The 20,868-nt window shown below is 52.4% G+C and overlaps 1 protein-coding gene across 1 annotated transcript in view; it reads right to left on the bottom strand.

The window, feature by feature from the left end:
- Positions 1–5,438: 5,438 nt before the first annotated feature.
- Positions 5,439–20,868, bottom strand: part of MLXIP (MLX interacting protein) — a 56,286-nt gene continuing 40,856 nt past the window's right edge. Inside the window, exons 2-16 of the mRNA XM_008577460.1 lie at positions 18,062–18,168; positions 16,741–16,826; positions 15,284–15,373; positions 14,855–14,896; positions 14,400–14,571; positions 13,534–13,623; positions 12,846–12,937; positions 11,230–11,878; positions 10,653–10,771; positions 10,332–10,512; positions 8,658–8,779; positions 7,899–8,000; positions 7,688–7,815; positions 7,326–7,449; positions 5,439–6,152 (exon numbers count right to left, since the gene is read on the bottom strand). Coding sequence (XP_008575682.1) covers positions 5,967–6,152; positions 7,326–7,449; positions 7,688–7,815; positions 7,899–8,000; positions 8,658–8,779; positions 10,332–10,512; positions 10,653–10,771; positions 11,230–11,878; positions 12,846–12,937; positions 13,534–13,623; positions 14,400–14,571; positions 14,855–14,896; positions 15,284–15,373; positions 16,741–16,826; positions 18,062–18,168 — 2,290 coding nt within the window. The 3' untranslated portion in view covers positions 5,439–5,966. The remainder of the gene's footprint in view (positions 6,153–7,325; positions 7,450–7,687; positions 7,816–7,898; positions 8,001–8,657; positions 8,780–10,331; positions 10,513–10,652; positions 10,772–11,229; positions 11,879–12,845; positions 12,938–13,533; positions 13,624–14,399; positions 14,572–14,854; positions 14,897–15,283; positions 15,374–16,740; positions 16,827–18,061; positions 18,169–20,868) is intronic.

The raw sequence follows: 20,868 nt of genomic DNA, 5'->3' as shown, positions 1-20,868 counted from the left end.
AAAAAAAAAAAAAAAGGAAATGGGAGGTCTGTACAAGCACCACTGAACTCTGTCCACCCGGGCAAGGCCTGAGCAGTGGCCTGCCTTAGCAGGCCCTTGAGTCCATAGGCAGGATCCAATCATGTTGGGTGTTGGTCATCAGCCCTGAGTAAAGGCCTCTCTTTAAGACTACTGCCTTTCTGGACACACCTCCAGAATCCCCCTGCCCACCTCAGGCCTTTTCTCCCACTTCCGATGCCTCTCAGGCACTTCTGTTCTGATCTCTTCATTTTCCCATCTCTTCCATAGCTCAGCAGAGTACCATTTAAGGCCACACATCAGAGGCTTTTCAAAAAAATAAGTTTTTTTTTATTGTCTTGGATGCAAATATAGTTTTAAAAATGCATTGTAGTGTTGAATACAGCTGGTGGAAACATGCTTCTCGACAGCAGAGCATCAGAGGACCGAGCTCAGGATGATGCAGGCCAAGGGAGGCTGCGGGTAAACCAAGCTCCTCTCTGGGTTTAGTTTTCAGACCAGGTGTAACTGTCTCCTCAAAGGAGCCCTGACACAGTCACCAAAGCTCACACAGACAAAACCCAGCCATTTACACAATAAACTGAAATCTGAAAAAGGAAGAGAATGTGGTGTTTCAGCTGTGGTGTTACAAAGTCAGCAAGCAAACGCGTTTTCCTTCCACAGGCTGTGTGTAAAGGTTCAGAGAATAGCAGGGGCATCGCAGAGAGCAGCTGCACCCTGGCCCCTGTGGAAACAGCTGGGGACTGTGAGTCCCAGGCTGGGCCCTTCACACTGTGTTACCTGCTGGATGTAAACTCTACGGAAATGTATAAAACTTGTTTTTCCCTCCATAATCTCAACTCTCGAGAACACTAAACCTCTGTCAAGAAACCCAGAAGAGAGTTCTTTAGATTAGCTACAGCCAGGATTAAGATTGTGGAACCAAGTTTGACTGGGAGATGGAGGTGAATTTTGCTACATAATTGGAGAGGAATTTCATAAAAATAAAATTCCATGAAGTAAACACACACACAGAGGCTTGTGCGAGTGCAAACACACACACACACACACAAGTCAACATTCAATGTGAAAAGTTCCCTTTTCTTTCTCAAAGGTTGATTTTCGTGAGCCCTGACAAGCAGACAGTCCTGTGCGTGGTAGGCCAGGATGGCCAGGCCCTCAGGATGAACAGCCGCTGGCTGACCTGTCCTCATCCACCGAGGCCAGCCCTGGTGGAGGCAGAGGGGGTAGGAGGGTCCTAACACTTCTTCAACAGTCCTGGAGCCTCTGCCAAGCTTCCCGTATGTCCTGAGAGTGCCCCTCAGATCATAAGAACCTGCCCAAAGCCAAGGTATCTACCGAATGGTACAAACCACTGAAAACACACTACTGAGCTTCAAACCCGCAAACATGCTACTGAGCTTCAGTCTTCACCCTCCAACCTCATTGTCCGTCTTCCCTTTATGTGTCCAGATGTGGTAAAAATCCTCTTTAACGCTATGAGGCAAGGGGGACTGGGCCTAAACCCACATGCCTCTGCCGCACGACATCCCAGCCAGCTTCCAAGCTGCACACACCACCTGCCCCAATCAGCACTCTCCCAAACCTCTTCCCCACGAGGCCATGAATACTCTGCAAACCAAGCTCCACAAAATAGTGGCAGGTTTCGTCTGTGACTGACAGCTTGCTGGGAAGCAGGGTGTCTAGGGAAAGGCTACTTTTCCCACCAGAAAGAAGAGAGGCCCAACTTACACCTGGGCCTCAGGCGGATGGGACAAAGACCATCAAGGAGCCAGGTGACAACAGGAAGGGAGAGGGACTTCTAAAAGTGGGGAAGGGTGATGAGAGGGGACATTCCAAGCCTGCCCGTGTTCAAGCCAGCAAGAGAAAAGAACTGAGCGATTCAAGGTAAGGCAGCATAGGGCAGGGCCCACAGCACCCCCTACACACTGAGTGGGTCCCTTGGCCACCAGCAGTCCCAGCCACTCTGATGAGCTCTTCTGAGACTTCGACAGTAGCAATCCTGCCCCTTAGGATTCATCTAGGTGAACAGACAGCCAGGGCCTCTCTAGTCCCCACACTGCACCTTCCCACCTCCCCAGGAGATCCTTACCTGAGCCCTGGTTGCTAGAGTGGAGCCAGCCAGGAAGGCACCTGGAGATGGGACGATGATGGGACGGGGTGCCACAGCTCTCCTTCACCTGAGGAGGGCCTAGGAAGCTTGGCATCACCCTGGAGCCCTGGGTGCTATGTCCTTCAAGAATCAACTTCATGTCTCTCTTAGCCAAAGCAGAGAAACCTTCAGGACTGACCTCTGGAAAGGGGGGTGTAGCCAGTTCCCAAGGGCAGGAAATGGAAGTTGGGCCACAAGAGCACCGTCTAGTTGCCCTCTGACCCCTCATCCTGCCAGCAGTGGGCATTCTGCTGCCCTCCAGTCCCTTCTCCTTGCCAAGACCTAGCACTGCTGTCCACAGGAACTTTTGAGGCTGGGACTGCTTTCCTTGGCTGGGGCCCTTCTGAGGGGGTGGCAACTGACGTGCCACCGGTCATCAACTCCCAGAAAGCCCCTGGGCGGCACCTGCCCTGGCCTTGTGGTTCCCACTCGTGGAAGAACAAGCAGCAGTGTGCAGGAGTGACGGTGCTGTAAGATGTCACGAACACACATTCAGAGATCACATGCCAGCCACCTTTGTGTTTCTTCCTTTCAGATTGATTTTCTTATTCTCCACAGTGTCAGCAGTTTAAAGTTTCTTTCATGGGAATGAAAACAGGAGTGGGAGTGAAAATGAGTACAAACCAGCCCCAGCTGTGGGTCAGCTCCCACTGGAGGCCACTGCAGAGTGGCCTCGACTGTCCCTGCCCCTGGCTGGGAGCCCAGGGCAGAGGGCAAGGCTAGGCCCCTCTGCCTGGCCAAATTCATCAGGCAAGACTCCAGAGGAAGAAAACTTCCAGGACAAGAAACAACCATGTCTGTAGCAGAGATACAGCATAGTGGCCTTAGAGCCACTCAATCATGAGCACCAAGAGAAGTGAATTTAAGTAAATGTCTCAAAAACAAAAACATGCATGGAGCTGTCTGCCAGGACGCACGTGCATGTTTGCACGCATGCACACACGCGCGCACACATACAAGCACGTACGCATGCACACGCACACATACCCTTCAAGTCTCACACGACCTAACAGCCTTAAATATTTGACAAAACAGAATCATGAATGTTAATTCAGCAAAAGGGAGAGGTAGGCCAAAAAAGCAAAAGGCCAATTTTATATCCCATAGAGTTAAAAAACAGTGACTCCCCTGCAAGGGTGGGGAGGAAACTACTGACTCAGGAGAGTGCTGGGCTCCCAACCACGCACTCCTCTGCGTGGTTGACAAAGGCACAGGAATTGGGAAAGGGCTGAGCTCATGGCCTCCACAAGGTCCTCTCAGCCTGCAACGTTTGGTTTCTTTCTTTTCCATTCTGACCTTAGTAAAATTCTTACCATGGTGGCTTTCACCTTTGGAAGAGTGACTTCACGTTTATCCTGGGGTTAAAGGATGAATTCTGACACCATTTCCCAGTGGAAACCCCAAGAACTGGCCTAGCCTTGCCTGTGCTCACCCCTCAGGAAGGTGACCTGGAAAGCCTGTAAACACTTTTTTTTGGGGGGGGGTGGCAGCGTGGGGGTTACCACCAAGCTGCTCTTGTGTGGGGCTGAAGCACAGACAAGGGATCAGGCGGCTGGTCAGTGACCTGCAGCAGAGATGGTGGCGCGGCCAGTGGCAGGGAGAGGACCCTCGTCTTCCATCCCCTGAGGCAGAGCTGGCTGCCACTCTAAGAACCAGTTCTGCAGGCCTCCAAGAACCAGCGGGAGCCTCCAAATGGGGCCCGATTTCAGAGGCAGCCCATGGTTCCCCCTTTCCTGTGGCTCCCGGGCTCTCTCAAAGCCCTCCCCAGGATGCTGTGTGACAGGGGTACAGAGGTTGAATGGAAAGCCTGCTGTGGCCTGAACCTCACAGCAGCATGTCCGTGAGGAGGTGCCCTTGGCAGGGCTTCCTGAGTGTGATGGAGAGCCCCCTGCTGCCTGCAGCTACTTGCAGAGGTAGCCAGAGAGAAGGGCAAGCACTGAGCTGGGCCGCCCTCCTGCTGCCCCTTCTGCAGTCCCTTCCAGCTGAAACACGTGCACTGGTGATGGCCCTCTGCCCGCCAGCTCCACCTCTGCCACACCAGGGCCGAGGACAGGTCTTACTGTCTGATCTGAGCGATGGTGCTGAGGGTGGGTCTGTTCTGTCCACATTGTCTCTTCCTCCAAACACAAGAGGGAACAGACTTTGAGCATGGTGACATCTTTGGTCTGAGAACTGTCCTGGGCTGGGCTCCCTGCTGAGCATCAGACGAAATGAGGCTGTTGGCAGAGATGCAGTCTGACCTTTTGACTGCTGGGACTGGAGGGCCACATGCTCCCCCTGGCCACACCTGCCTCAAGGGCAAAAAGGCCATGGCTGGGAGGTGACGCTGAGTCCCTACCATGGGAGTCTTGATCAGTCTCACTGTGGATGCTGTGATGCCAGGTGGAACTAAAACATGACAGAGGAGCCACTGTCCAGGAGGGCTTCCAAGCTGAAGAGTGTGCGTGGTCTGTGCTCCCGTTCTCGTCCCATGTGTGTCCACACCCACTGTTTTTTGTACACGTGTGTTCTGGGGGTCTCTGAGGAAGGCACTTCCCCCAGCAGCCCACCGTGTGTGAACCTGAACAGAAGTCCAGATCCATCTACAAGGGCCAGGCACTGTCAGAGTTGGAGGAGAAAGAAGATGCCTTCACCTGCCCCAGGGGCAGAACAGTGAGCAGCGTGGGGTCAGCCAGAGGAGCACAAGTGGACAGGGATGTGACAGCAGAGACAAGTCTGTGCATCTCAGGACAGGAACTTCATAGGGACCTTGAGGCTTCCTAACAGCAGGAGCAGCTTTATCTCCTTTGTCCAATCCACTCCACACACTGGCGCCTGGGAACACAGGCCACCAGCAGGACAGGACTCCAATGGCCAGCCTTTCCTTTTGTCTGGGCTGCCCTGAGGGCATGGGAGGTGGTGACTGAGGTTGCTGAGTCAGAGAGTTCACAGCAAGGGGTTCCCAAAGATGGGCTATTGCTGTCGGCAGGCCCCAAACCTGCTTCAGACCTGAGTGTGGCATCCTGACCAGCCAAGGGCCAGCAGAGTGGAGGGAGGCCCCATCAGGAAGGGCTGGGATGCAGCCTCCTCTCCACGGGCAGGAGCTCCATGGCACCTCATGCAGCCATATTCCAGCTAAGCAGCTAAGACTCTCCCAGTCTCTTGCCAATTCTGGTGACAGCCGCTGATGCCTGCTCTGGCAGCTGGGATGGGTCTGTCAGAATGGAGGTGGTAGTGCTCAGCTGCCGGAGGGTGTTCAGCACCACTGGAAGACAGAGGGGGTAGTCAGCCTGGGGACACAGACCACGGCCCAGTGTACGAGGCTTCACACACACACCCCCCATGGTGATTCTCAGGCACCAAAGAGTGACAGCCACAGAGCTCAGGGAGGCCCTGTGCTGAGCCCGAATGCTCACACCTCTGCTTTCAAGGTAACGCTTGAAGTCCTAGCAGGAGTCACAAACAGGGGGAGGATTCTAGGCTATCCCTGCTGCCACAGGGTTTGCCCCACCTGCTTTAATATTAAGCTTCCATAACCTTGATTTATGGGAATAGCTTTTTATCTGCTGTAAGAATAAGAAAATACAAATAAGAACACATGATACAGGGCCCGGAAAATAGTAGGTGCTCAATAAATGTAAGCTGGATTTGGTTAAACTGAAAGCCCCGCTGATGGTGAGGCGCTCAGAGACTCACGCCCAGCCCTGCAGGGGCACCTCAGGCTCAGGGTCTCTTGTGCAGCATCGTTCTCATGCCCCGGGACTGCTGGCCTGGCTGCTGGCAGCGGAACCTGGACTTTCCTAAGCACCACCGCCAGCTAAGGGCTTTCCTCTCTCCAGGAGCAGCATGAAGCCCTGGCGCTGCCCCACTCACTTGGCCTGAGGATGGGCAGGGAGCAGTGCTGGTCCAGCCAGGACAGTGCTGTCCGGTGCAGCTCCTCCAGGCTGCTGGTGGACACCATCCCCTTGAATGACTCAAATAGTGGCTTGATGATGATGCTGAACTGCAGGCGCTGAGGTTAAAGAAAAGGCAAGCATGGAGGAGGCCAGGACCACCTCGGAGGGTGGGAAGCAAAGCCCAGCCACGAGCCCAGTTTGCTGATTGATTTCCCCTGGACCAGAGTATCTACCCAGAGAACTGATAACAGGGGGAGGGCAAGAGGGAAGAGAGGGAGACTAAACGTTTCAATCTGACTGCAACTGACCACTGAGCAGGCAGGAGGCAGGGACACAAAAGCTTCTTCAGTCTGGAACAGGTCCAGGTCCCAATACAGTGACGGGAACACAATGGGTTTTATGTATATTGGCAAGAATGTCGGAGGCACAGGGCAGATGGGAAGGTGGAGGCTGTCTGTCTGGAGATGATGCCTGTCTTGTGTGTTAAACAAATGTGCCAGCTCTTTGTCACAGCCTCTTCAGTCTCCCAAGCCACCTCAGGAAGCATGCTTGGTGAGGGCATCAAGTGCAGTTTCTCTTGATTTTGATCCAGGATCATGCCCCAGCCCCCACCTCAGCTTGATGAAGAGGAATGTGCAAAAGAGGTTCTGACTCATTCTAGATGCTACCAGTGAAATGCAGGGAAGAGTCTGAGGGAACTGGTTTCAAATCCAAACCCTGCCTCTTAGTAGTTCTGTGAACCCTGGTTTCCGTCTGCCATGGTGGGGCGGGGCCGGGCTGGGCTCACCCTCCCTGTCTCCCAAGGCCCGAGTCCCCTTGTCCCTGCTGCTGCTCTTCCAAGGGGCTCCAGCACTGCCTTTCTTTACCAAGGACTAGAGAGCAAAGCCTGTCCTGGTGGCCCCCCAGGCTGTCCTGCAAAGCCAACTCCGGATGGGGTGGCCAACGACAGCCCCACCCACACCGCGGGCTGGGTCAGACCCTCCTCCTCCTCTGAGACAGAAGTTAGAACTAGAGAGCAAAGCCCATCCTGGTGGCCCCCCAGGCTGTCCTGCAAAGCCCCCTGAAGCCAACTCCGGATGGGGTGGCCAATGACAGCCCCACCCACACCGCGGGCTGGGTCAGACCCTCCTCCTCCTCTGAGACAGAAGTTAGTATGGCCTGTCATGAAGAACTCAATGACAAGCATTTAAAGAGAGTCTTTCTAAAGGCATAGAGTGTCACCATCTGTCATTCCAGTGCAGTGGTCAGGGGTGGGAAGAGCAAAGAACATGTAAAGATACAATCCAGAACTTCCAATTCTGCAGGGTCCTGTTTTTCACGTATTCGTCAAACATGTCTCTCATGTGATCAAACTGGCGCCGGGTGACAGGGACTCCTGTGGCAGGGAGCAGCTGCTGGCAGGAGCTACAACAACAGGGAGCAGAGCAGCAAATGAGGACCCTGCGTGCCCCCCAGGCAGGGCCACAGCCAGGCACAAAAGGAAGGTCTGAGGCGGGACGAGGGTGACAAAAAGTGAAACTGCTGCAACGAAGGGGCATCTATAGGCGGCATGGCCAGAGGCCCGACGCCTGTGACTGCGCTGCCTGTGACTGCAGCTGCCCAAGGAGGAGGAGGAGCGCCCGCCCATCCGCTGGAGCCTCACAGGATGGTGGCGTTGAGCTCCTCAATCTCCTCACGCAGCCGCCGGGCCTCCTCCTGCATCTGGCCCCGCTCCTGCTGCAGCTTGGTGATGTACTCCACCGTCTTCTGCAGCGTGATGGCGTGGCTGGTCTGCGGAAGGGGCGGTTGCTCAGGGGTGATGCGGAAGGGCGTCCCGTCAGCTCCCTTGGCCGCCCAGTGCGCCAGCAACTCACCAGCTTGGAATTATTGCAGATCAAACTGTTCAGGGTGTCAAAGCCCATTTTGATGTTGAAGCGCCTTTTCTGTTCAGCTGAAATGTGCTTCATCTGTCGGTTCTGTTGGGGAACCGACCAGCCACTGAGACACAAGGCATGCTGTAGGGCCATATCACCTCGTCCCTCCTCAACTCCCAATCTGATGCTGATTGGCTGGGAACAGATTAGGAGCCTGGCCAGGGCTAGGGAGCTATGTGGGAGGAGGGGACAACAAAGAGCTAAAAGGACCCAATGACGAGCCAGGAGGGGGACAGGGAAGGGAATACTAGAAAACATCACCAGAGAATGGGGCATAGCAGAGGCTGGGAACAGCTATTTGACCTGGCACTTCCTAGCTAGCCTCAAGCCTCTCTGCCAGTGACCCAGGACTTCGAGCTGCTGCTTCCCTCCCACCACTGCTGGGCAGCCAGCACCACTTGCCCACCACTCTACGAGGACTCCGTGTCAGCTCCTGCATCCTGAGCCCACGTGGAGACCTGCAACAGGCCCACTGTCACCATGGGGCTGGTTAGTGGGAAGGGACTATGGAGGAGCCAGTTTAATGTCAAGATTAAAGCAGCAAATGCCAAGGCTTCTGATGCTACCCCAGACTGTGTGATACCAGCCCAGGTAGTTCTCCTTTCCAATGGATGCTGCTGTCCCCAGGGCTCCTGATGCTCTTCTCCCTCTCTCCTCCAGTCCTTCCAAGGGAATCAAGACCCGAGAGGCATGTGATACCTTTAATGCAGCCACAGTTTTGGGGTCTGCAGATTTCCCTGAGTTGTTCTGGGGAGACTGAGGACTGGGGCTTTGTTCTGACGCACACGGAGAGGCCTGCCCTGAGTTCGGGCAGTCTCGACCTGAGAAGAACAGAGACTTAGGGACAGAGCCTGAGAAAGGGAATCAGCAAGTAAGAAGCAAGCACAGCCATCCCACTCCACCCCACAGCAGTCATCACAAAGAGAGCCCAGCAAGTCTCAAGACTCACAAGCCCACCTTTAACCTCCCATAGCTGCCCCAGAGCATAAACTAGAGAACTCCTCACCAACATCCCAAAGGGGTGCCCTGCTGGGCCCAAGAAGCTCTGCCCAGTCCCAGGTCTTGGGGGAAGGGGTGGAGTTCAGAGGGGAGGCCCGACTGCTGAGCCAAGCTCCCTAAACAGCCACCTCAAGTCGTCAGGGGTTCCTGCAGGGTTTGTAGGCACTAGCTCTTACCTTGTGTGTTCAGCACACAGGCATCTGTTTTATTTTTGTTCTTTAAACTGCACACAGATGTCTTCATTTACTTTTATCTTACCTACTCCCCGCCAAAAAACAAAACCACCTTCTAAGCTACCAAGAACCTGATGGAACAGCCCTGTGACCTCCAGGGTCCCATGTTCCAGCACGGGTGTCTCTTTAGGAAATCCTTTCTGGGCAGACCCTTTCAAACCTCCTCAGGCCTGGCCTCCTTAACTATAACAAATGCCCCAAGTTCACTTACTCTCCACTGGATTATTCTTCCCCAAGCTACTCTGTCAAACTTCACAGCATAGCTCTAAGTGGCATGTTCTGAGAGCCCATGGACAAGGCAATGTTGACCCTGACCTTTCCCTAGATTATTCTAGGGACCTGACACATAACTCTTCTGAGTCCTTCCAGACTGAAGGGGCCTTATTCTTGGAAACCTGCCCTTGGACAAGTTCCTTTACTGTCTGGTTCTTCTAAGTTAGAGACCCTTCCTCATCCACGTCTTCCTGAGGCAGGAGGTGGGTAACTGTCTGCACTGAGTTCCAGGAGCAGCCATGCCATGGTTTTATTTCAGAAGAGGACGTTTCCATTTCCCCTCCTGGCGTGGCATCTGAAAGGAAGGAGACTGGGTTCTCCCTCCACCTCTGCTACCAGTGGCACAGTCTTAGGCAAATCATTTATCCCTGGCCTGTGGGCTCGCCACATATCACTGGGCAAAACAGTCCAGTGTAAGGCTCAGGATGTGGAGATGGATTCACAAGTTGCACCGTTTGAAGCTGTAAGGGATGACCACGCTGATGCTGAGACAACCCCCAGTTAATGGTTTCTGGAACCACTGACAAGGATTCTTCATCCCTTTTCTTGATGGGAACTGGCAGCTCTGAGCCAGGCCTTTCTGAGCAGCTAGATGGGTTCCCTGTGCCCCAGGGGTGGCCTCCCCAATCTCGTTTGAAGCTGTAAGGGATGACCACGCTGATGCTGAGACAACCCCCAGTTAATGGTTTCTGGAACCACTGACAAGGACTCTTCATCCCTTTTCTTGATGGAAACTGGCAGCTCCGAGCCAGGCCTTTCTGAGCAGCTAGATGGGTTCCCTGTGCCCCAGGGGTGGCCTCCCCAATCCAGGTGGGCCGCCCATTTCCCTCATGAAGTCCCGACCGTTCTGACCCAAGTGAACACTTACTGGACCCTGTGGCAGGGGCCTGGGGACTGCCCCCATGTAGTGGGACCTGCTCGCTCTTCACCAGGGAGTCTTGCATTGCACTTGGAGAGAAGAGCCGGGAGACCGGGGAGGGCTGGCTGCTCGTGCCATGGCCAAGGTCTGTCACCAGGATACCACTGTGGAACTCTGTGACTCCAGGAGCCTGCAGCAACATGGGAGAGAGGGGACATCTGACTACTGATGCACAGCAGAACAGGAGGCCAGTTATACTGAGTGCCACACAAGCACAGGCTGCACTGGGGCAACAAGGACACTGGGGGGTCTGTCCCAGGTCCTCCTCACCCTAATGGCAGCAGGTGCGATGACCACGTTGGACTGGGACACGGTGGAGGCCAACATCCCTTCTCTCTTCAAAGGGCCTGATGTCATAATCACTGCCTGTGGCTGGCCGGGAAAGGCAGCTGCGAGGACAGGGAGAAGGTGAGGGTGAAGCCCGGCTGTGGGCCTGGTCCTGCCCCGCCAAGGGTGTGGCCACTGCTGAGCAAGGTCCACCAGCTACAGAGAGTAGGGCTCCCTGGAAGCAGCACACTACCCCTCTCGGCCAGTGACAAGTCCTGTTCCTTACCAAAGGGTACAGAGAGACAAGACACCTAAAACTTTTTGTGTGGTTTCTCCATGAAGAGGACATATTAAAGACCCAAGAAAGAGATGACCAGGACTACATATTTTCAAACTATGAGACTAACTTTTGAAAAGGATATGAAACAGAAAATAGATCACATACATATTATTTCATGACACTTTTGTCTCATTTAAATGAAAGGGAGGGTGTGGGTGTGTGACCAGCTGAAAGTCTTTTGGGATAGGGAACCACCCTCCCTGGGGGCACCACACACTGGCCTGCCTCCACCTGACTCACCAGGGGCAATGCAGGCATTCTTCAACACCAAGGACACAGGTTCTGGTTTTGGAGCAGGCACTATTTTGGGGGGCTGCTTGGGCCTCCCCACAGTCAAGGATACAGGTTTGGGGTGCACAAAAGTTAAACGAGGTTGGGGAGGCCCAACAGCTGGTGGCTGAGTGACAGGAGACATGGCCAAGCCACAGGGGGACACAGATGGGGCGGGGTGATGGGCTGTGATCACAAGGCCCTGGCTCTGGCTGAAGGTGGTGGCAGAGGCGTCATGAGTAAGAGTGGCGGAGGCTGTGTGGGTGATGACAGAGGACGATTTGGTGACTCCAGCAAACTTCTGTGGCTGCAGGAAGGCAGGTGGGGCTGGGGGGTTCAAGGAAGTTGCAGGAGGAGGGACCAATGTAGGTGAGATGGGCGCCAGGGCAGGACTGGGAGAGAGCAGGGGCATGGGGAAGACGGGCAGGAAGGGCTGCGGGACACTCAGTGGTGGCTCAGAGGGACCGAAGTCTGTGGGTTGGATAAAGGGGTCCCCAGTCGGGGGTGCATGTTTGCAGTCCTGCCCATCCACAGGATCCAGGGAGGGAGCTGCAGGAGGTGCAATGAGGCTGTCAGGAAGGCTCACAGTGGGGAGAGCAGAGGCTGGCAGGATGCTCCCCTGAGAAAGGAAGAGAGAGAAGTGAGGAGACAATACTGGCATCAGACAATTCACTATCACTTTGTAGCATTGCATACCACGGTCCAGCTACGTATGCTGAGCACTGGGACACAGGGACAAAGTGATGCCTCCCGTGCCCATTATGAGGATCTGGGGAAATGGATTGTGTTTCCCTGGGTTTCTGCAGGGGTACTGTTTCCATTAGGAACTAAATGGTAACACAGAGCTCAGAGAAAGCCACCACCTCCACACAGTTGGACAGCAGCCTGGGAATATCTTGTTTCCAGAGTCCAGCAAGGGTCTCCCTGAAGCCTCTGCCCTCTCCCATTACAGAGCAGAGGCAGCCTGGATTGCAGCTGCTCAGGGTTTCCCCCAGGACAGTTTCGTGTATCAACTGCCTGATCAGGCCACCTCTTCCTAAAAGCTATGAGTAATCAATTGTTCAGATCTCGGTCTCTACAGGAGAAATTTTTCCCAGAGACAGATGGAAGACAATGGTGCCAGGTTACTAGTGTCTAGGTGGATATGGGCACCAGTCTGAGAGCCCCATCAGAGTTCAGCTTTGTGACCCTAGCACCTGGTAATGGTAACCAGCTTTTGTTGATTGCTAAGTAAAGAGTAAAAGAAATATACAGAACTAATTTTTTAGTGACCCATATTTTTCTTCTCTAACTAATCATGTCTTAACTGGTCAGAACAGAGCTGGCTGTCCATAGGTTACCTGGAGCTTTAGGCAGGAGCATACATTTACTGACACAGCCCCCACATCCTGGATATTTAAGGACATTTTCAAGGAGGGCTGGGATAAGTTCTTTATATATTACACTGGTGTTCAGCACTAGATACAGCAATGCCTAGCACTTTGCTTATGACTGCATGGCTATATCATTAGCCTGGCTCTGACTGCAAAGTTCTGATGACCAGCCCTGTGCCTGCCACCCCCTGCCATCCTCCCAGCTTCCTCTACCTGAGCAGGTGGGCTGTTGGGATCTGGTGTAGAGGCTGAGGCAGGTGGAGGCATCATGGAGCCAAAAATGGAGCGGCTGGAAGAGAAGAGGTCTGAAAAACAACACCAGGAGTCTTTTGAGCTCCACATGCCCATCGCTTCTAGAATTATGATCCAAACAAATCCAGGACTGAACTCAACCTTACCTAGAGGGATGACACAGCCAGAGGGCATCCCCTCTCAAGCCAGCTTTTACCATAGAAAGAGGCTCTCTGATTGGAACCACACATGGTGGCACCTAGTCTGGGCTCTGAAACGCTCCTGGCATGGCGTTTCCATTGTTCTTAAAAGGGCAGGAGCTCAAGGACATGATCTAACTGCAGCAACCTTTGCTGGGAGGTAGCTGTGTCATCAGCACCCTCTGCTGCTCAGAGGCAGAACTGCTTACAGTCACAGCCAGACCTGAGGCTCCTAGTAGGCAAGAAAGCCTTCTGAGAATGCCAATTTCCTTAGCAAGAGAACAATGTCCCAGAAAAACTTTTCAGACGCTGCAGTTACTACAAAAAAATGTTTAGGATTTGAAAAATTCTAAGACACACCCCCCCTTGCCTATTCTAATAGTTCTCTTTTTGAAAGGAAAGCAACATCTGCTCTCTGCTGGGTAAAGGGAGATCCAGGTGGCCCTGCTACCTCCACCTCCAGTCCTCACCCTGAAAAGGTTCAAAAGTATCCATGAAGTCCAGGTTGGGCTGCAAAGGAATTAGCCCTGGCTGGATCATGTCTGCATTTCCCAGATGTGCTGCAAGAATCAGAAAAGAGAGAGAGAGAAAGGAATCGTTTTGCCTTCTCAATGTTGCATAAACATATATAAAAGGCCTGGAACAGCTCTTCCTGGCCCTGCTCACATTCTAGATTCTTCCAAGGAGAACTATACGCAGCTAGATGAGATGTCTGCTTTCTTGTAGGTTCATGGCCATTCTCCACCCTCAGAAGGCAGGAAAGAGTGAGTTTTCACAAGAAAGGTAAATTGATTATCAGGGAATGGACATCCCCAGGAAGCTGTGAACAGCTCAGCAGAGATTCTGACCCTCCCCCTGCCAACTCAAGGGTTCTAATTTTTAATCTGTGGGCTCTTCCCTGAGGGGTTAGTTAACTGGAAGACTGAATGTTGCCAGGTGAGAGGTCATGCCCAGGAGTCCTTCTGATTTTCTTTAGGGTGAATTACATGGCCCTGTCACCTAGGCCTGGGCACTACACATGGTCCTGCTAAGGGAACAGTATCAGAAACGTGAAATTGCTTCAGGCCAGACCCCTGCTACTGTTTTCTCAGAGTGGTGCCATGGAACGATGGCTGCCCCTGGAAGGCCCAACTTGCAGTCCCCACCCAACTCAGAGCATGTGGCCCTCAGATGTCAAATGTCATTGGCTAATTCTTCTCCTCCTTACTGCCCACCCTAAACAAGTGACATGCAGCAGCTCAGAGATGGCCCTGAAGCAAACCCTGGCCCAGAAAGGGCCTGGCAGAGAAGGAAGCCAGCTGGGCATTCAAAGTCCAAAGCCCAAGGTTTGGGTTACCGATTTCCCGTGGGTTGGGCCAGGCCACTGGCTGGTGTGAAGAAAGTGTGGAGAAGAGGGTGTCGCTGAATTCTGACATGAGCATGTCTGTGTCCAGCAGTGGGTCCTCCTCCATGGGGACTGGGGTCTTCCATCCATCCCCACGTTTGTGCCAATAAAGCATGTCATCATCCTACCACCAACAGAGGGGGAAGGAAGAATCAAAGGGCAACTGGAACTCAGAATTTCCTAGCCCCGTCGTGCTGGGGAAATACCGTACAAGCCTGCTCTATGGAGATGAAGGGAGAGACATACACTCAGAGAGCTGGACTGTTGCCTTAGCTTTCCTAGGACCTCTACGGGAGGGGGGAGCTGGCCCCTACCCAGCCTCAGGGAGGCCCATGTCCCACCATGGCACTGCTGCTCCTCCTCAACACAGAGCTCCTGTGGGGCGCATGGCTCCTGAGCTCACTCACCTGGGCCAGGCTGGAAAGGTCCTCATCCTTGTGCTGCTGTAGCTGTGAGCAAAGGGAGTGGGATGAAGTGGTCACCAAGAGCCCTGGTGTACTCTCTGCAAGCATCTAGGCCTCTTCTCTCTGGGAGGCAGGTAGGGAGAGGGATCCTGCTTCCTGCCATCCCAAGGTTGATGCCAGCACAAACCAGATTCCTACCCAGTGTTTGTGGAATAAACAGCTCCGTTCACAGTGGGGAAACTGACAGCAAAGACGGTAGGACCAAGCAGGCCATGGCTTGTGCTGGGCTAGACCACCTGATGTTCCACACCCACACGGGGCAGCCGAGGGAGGAGCCCACAGGCTCGGGCCAGTGTCGCCAAGGGGCTCTGTTCCTTCCCTCCCCTAAGGGGGCTTCCTGAGCACATGCTGGAAGGAGCCCCGGGCAGATACCCTTTTCTTGAAGTAGGTCCTCCACTTGTGATACTCCCTGATCACAATCTCAATGCGGCTTTTCCAGTACTTCCCTTCTGTGGTGATGGCCTGGAACAGAGACACAGTCCAGAATGAAAAGAGGTGTCTTGGTTGATTAGCAAAACTCAACCCATGTACGAAGAAGTACCCAACATTAGAAGCACAGGCCTCAGGCAATCCAGCTCAGAAAACTGTCACGTGGCTACAACTTTACTCATAAAGTCCCATCTCTTCTGTGCTACAACTGGCCCTCTAGCTAAAAGTGCATTTTCACATCGAGACCTAAGCTATCCAAAGGGAGCTTTGGGACATGGGTCCTGAGCTCTGCACTGGAGCACAAAGGCAGAGCAGAATGCTTGGGCGAGGAAGAAAGAGAGAGCCATCCCCTCCTGAACCCTCCAGAAGCTCATGGGCAGTTCACAAATGCCCTTTCCCAGTAGCTAGTAAAAACAAACAGCCAATCACAGAAAGTTTCAGGTGGAAAGTGACCTCCAGGAGCATCTCATTCAACCTCCTACTGTGCCAGGCAGAAACACCTTCCATGATGGCCTCGGAGAGCTCTAGGGACAAGGAACCCACTCCTGCCACAGACAGGCCCCTTCACTTTCAGCTCTTAAGTCCCATATCATTCCACCACAAACGCTTCAGAGTGTCTTGCACAGTGAAGACTTTTTTTTTAAAGGATTACAATATTATTATCATACCTAACAAAATGATACTCCTTGATACTGTCTAATACCAGACCATGTCCGGCTGTTCCAAAACAGTCGTTAGGTTACTTCCTAATTTCTCCCCCTTTTGTTGTAACAGTAAGATATGCATGGGCAAAATTAAAACAACGCAGAAGAGTCTAAAGTGAAAAAGTCTCCCCTCCTTGCCTGGTACCCATTCCAACCCCCTCCCCAGAGAGGACCGTTTCTGTATGTCTTTTCAGACATTTCCTATGCATGTATAATTGCATGGATACACGCTTTTAAAATTAACATAGAGATACTAAAAATACTGCTGTGCAACTGGCTTTTTTTCATTTACTCTTTCTTCAGCCTCTTTCCATCTCAGTATATGAAGATCTTGAGGACCCTTTTTAATTGTTAAAGATGTCTCTGACTTATGAGGAGCCAGAATTCCCCCCTGGTGACTCCCAGAAGAAACATCAATTTTAAATGAAAGTAGAGGATAAGTCTCAATTGGAGAATTCCTTAGTCCTTGGGTCAACCTGTTTGAGAAGGGGAGAACCTCCAAAGCCTGGGGGTGCTAGAGGCCACCTGCCCCTCCACGTCCTCTTCCTTCTCAAGGTCACACTAACTGACAGGACAGTGCAGGCCCAGCATTCTTCCCTGCAGTCTCCCCTGCAGAATTCAGCCCTTGGGGAGCCGTTCCTCTTGAAATGAGGGCACTTTTCCTTTCTTAGCTGCCCTCGATCACTGGCCAAGTACCTCTGGTCGGCGATGCTCATCCACTTCAACAGAGCCATCTAGTGGAGTGACAAAGTGGCACACAGGATTCTTGCGCTTCTCCAAATCTGTGCAGAGAGAGGGCAAGACATCATCACTGTAACCAAGACCCCTGAAGGAGCCCTGCCCCGTCTTTCCACACCCCATGCTCAGGGTGGAACTTCCCCAGGTATTCTTTCCTTCTTCTCCTGGAAAACTGGAGATTTCGGGGAAATGAATGAGTTCAGGATGAAGAAAAAGAAGCTGTCAATAATGCATGAGCAAGGGCCGGCCTGTGGCTCACTCAGCAGAGTGTGGTGCTGATAACACCAAGGCCACAGGTTCGGATCCCTATGTAGGTTCGGATTCCTATATAGGGACGGCCGGTTGGCTCTCTTCGGAGAGCGTGGTGCTGACAACACCAAGTCAAGGATTAAGATCCCCTTACCGGTCATCTTTGAAGACGGCCGGTTGGCTCTCTTGGGAGAGCGTGGTGCTGACAACACCAAGTCAAGGATTAAGATCCCCTTACCGGTCATCTTTGAAAAAAAAAAAAAAATAATAATGCATGAGCAAGGGCCGGCCTGTGGCTCACTCAGCAGAGTGTGGTGCTGATAACACCACGGCCACAGGTTCGGATCCCTATGTAGAGACGGCCGGTTGGCTCTCTTCGGAGAGCGTGGTGCTGACAACACCAAGTCAAGGATTAAGATCCCCTTACCGGTCATCTTTGAAAAAAAAAAAAAATAATAATTCATGAGCAAGAAAGGAGTCTGGCTTCTCCAGAGAAAGGCCAGCCTAACGCAGCATGCTCTGGCCTGCTTTTCTCCTGAAGAAGTCACCCTGTGCACTGGCACCCAAACTCCTGGAGACAGGAGGATAAGGCCTGTGCCTGCATCTTCTCAGACCTGCTGAAAATGGGACTGTTCCCTAATTCTTAAATGTCACCTCTCTGCTACACCCTTCCCAAATACCCTGAAAAGACCTAATCTCTCCTCCTCTGCCTTTCCAACACTAGGCCCAAGAATTTAGATGATACTGAGCACATGATATCGTAAGCAACTATCTCTTCTAGACTATGGGCAGCTTTGTGATGGAGACCATTTTGGGGCCTACTGTGCCTAATGGTTGGTAAGTGTCTAGTTTCTTAGGACTTGGCTTGGTTTTCCTATCTCCGCAGACTGCTCCAGAAACTTCTGTTTGAAACACGATGGTCCAAGAGCAGGCTCTGTGCCCCCAAGTGCTTGGGCCTCCAGGTGGCAAACTCTGACCCCCACTAGGCCTGGGGCCCTGCAGTCCCCTCCTGTCCCAGGCTCCCACTTACACTGCATGTACCACGCCCGCCAGATGGCGTTATTGAGCCGGATCTTATCTCTCCACTGGAGCTTCAGGCCCTTGAAATTCTTCCACTTTGGAGATACCAACTTCCCACTGAAAGGCAAGGCAAAGCAAGGAGACTCAGCGGTTCCTCTGAAAATGAAGTGAAATTTAAAAGTGCTGCCCAATCATCCCAGGCCCCAAAACTCTTGACTGATCCATTACCATCCACAGGCTAGGCTTGACAAAAAACATACGAGTCACTTTGGGACTTCTTCAGAACAAGATGCAGTAGGGAGGGGGTGGGGGCAGGGAGTGTTGATGGAGGAAAGAGAGCTGGCCAAAGATTATAACTACTGGAGCATGTGATAGTACAACGGGTTCACTATACTCTTCAATTTTTGCATACATTTACATTTTTCCATAATTAATAATTAAAAAGAAATCCTTTGCCCACTGAATGAAAACCAAGCTTCTTTCACCTGGTTACGGCCCACCTCTTTGCCATGAGTCCCCACGAGACACTTACAATCCAGGCACACAAACCTCCCACTAGTCCCAGCCCCTGTGGGGCTCCTCCTGCCTCCGAGCCTCTGACATGTGGTCCTCACTCCTGTGGGAATTCCCCCACCCTAGCCACCTACTCATCCTTCAAGATGCTGCTCCAACCCCATCTCCTAAGCTGGCACTGGCCTCTCCAAGGCTGCTGCCAATCCTCGGGGTCCCCTCAGCTCTACCCAACCACTGGGACAGCACACACAAACACATACACCTCCTCCATGAGACTGTAGCTTCTCTAGGGTGGGCCCTTTAGAAACCTGGGCACATAAGAAGGGCTCATTTAATAATTCGTCACGGAATAAGTTGAGAGCACTTGCAAACCAAGCTAACAGCAAGCAAGGAAAGCTCCCTAGTGGCACAGCCTTCTCAGACAGCTCAGTGTCCAAGTGCTATGCCAGGAGCCACTCTGGGCAGCTGGCATGTCGCTTCCCTTTTTCAGATGGCTTAAGATGGGCAAGGCGCTATTTTTGGTCCTTATCAAATGGGGCTTTGGAGGCTCTATCTGATTGCAGGCCACAGTCCTGCCCCTTCTCCATACCCACTCAGAAAGGTTATGTGACAAGCAAAGATGTGCCAAAAGTCACAACAGCTGGAGTCTTTTAAAGGAAGGACCCATGCACAAAACATAATGTGAGCCTGAAAACTTGGTCTGTAAAACAAAAGCCCTGGCTTCATAGCCAGGTTTCTGACAAAACCTCATGCCTCTCTCCACCCAACCAAGCAAGGAGCCCAGGCTTTGGACATTCACAGAGAAAATGTCTCAACACATCCTCTTAGCATATGAGGGACACACAGACAGCAGCAGCCTCCACCCAAAGGGACAAGGGTCCTAGAACAGTCACACACCACCTTCCTTCCTTCTCTGACCAATCCAGAAGCATTGGTGAAAGAAGTGGTCTAACCCACCTCCATGCAGACTGATCAGCTTTCACCTACATTCAACAGCCAGCAGCTGCCAGCAGCTGCGGGGTTTCGGAGCCTCTGTTGCATAATCACATACCAGCTGTGCAACTTTGGCAGGCACTTAGCTTTTCTGGCACAGCAGTTTCTTGGTTAAAATCAGAGTAATACCACCTCCTCCAGAGTGTTTTAGTAAGGAGTGAGTGTGTGTATTTGTATAGACATATAGACACACACACACACACTTAAGACACACACATACATAACTGGTAAATCCTAAAACAAACATAAAAAATATTAATAACTATCTTGATACCTAAATTTATTACCAAAAGGCCTGATTTTTAATACCTGACTTGAAAAGCCCTTTCTTTTATGTTTGCCACATTGCCACCTAGCTCCTCCTCCTCCACAGGAGGAAGAAGGTGATACCAGGTGCCCACTCTGCTTGCCACTTGGAATCCCACATAGCTGCAGGCCCACATGATTCTTCAGTGCTTCGCATCTACTCATCCGACAAGCACTGAGCACCTACTGTGCATTGTGAAGAGCTAAGAGCTGAGAACAGGACGGATGAGGCCCTGCGCTCATGGGGCACACAAGCTGCCTGTGTGCCGAGTGGCATGAAGAAGGGCAGAGGGCTGCAGGAGCACACAGGTGGCACTGCCAACCCAGTTGGAGCAGTCAGGAGGGACTTTCTGGAGGAAGTGACATTGAACCTAAGGCCTAGAGGATAAGGAAAGTTCAGCCAAACCAAGGAGAAGAGGGAAGGCCCATGCTGTTCCTTCTGCATGGCCTGTGGTGGCCTCAGGTAGCAAGGATACGGCCTGGTTAAGGCAGTGAGAAGCCCCCAGTGTGGGCAGGGCCTGGAGAGGTGGGGATGGCTCTAGACAGAGCTGGAGGGCAGAGGATATGCCAGAGGATATTGGCTCCCACCTCTGGACAAAGTCAACCTCCTTCCCCTTCTCTCCAAGATCGTCTAGCAACCAACCAGCAAACAAAACAAAACCGTCCCTATCTTTTTATTTTTTTAAGGAAAAACAAAACAACCAAAAACGCTTTACATATAACTGACACACCTTCCTCATACTGAAGCCAAGAATTCACTCTCTGTGGCCTTTCTTCAGTTAGGATTCCTGAGTGAGCATTTTTCATGTGCAAAGATGGCTACAGAGGACCGAAGCAGAACAAGGGGTGTGCTGGGAAGTGAGGACTGCTAGGGAGAGGACAACATTTGGGGTCTTGCAATGTCCTATTAAGAACTAACCACTGGGCTGGCCCATGGCTCACGTGGGAGAGTGCGGTGCTGATAACACCAAGGCCACAGGTTCAGATCCCATATAGGGATGGCCA

This window comes from Galeopterus variegatus, unplaced genomic scaffold (genome assembly GCF_000696425.1).
Source record: "Galeopterus variegatus unplaced genomic scaffold, G_variegatus-3.0.2 Scaffold1518, whole genome shotgun sequence".
Lineage (NCBI taxonomy): Eukaryota > Metazoa > Chordata > Mammalia > Dermoptera > Cynocephalidae > Galeopterus > Galeopterus variegatus.
This window is presented reverse-complemented; position numbering and strand designations above follow the sequence as displayed.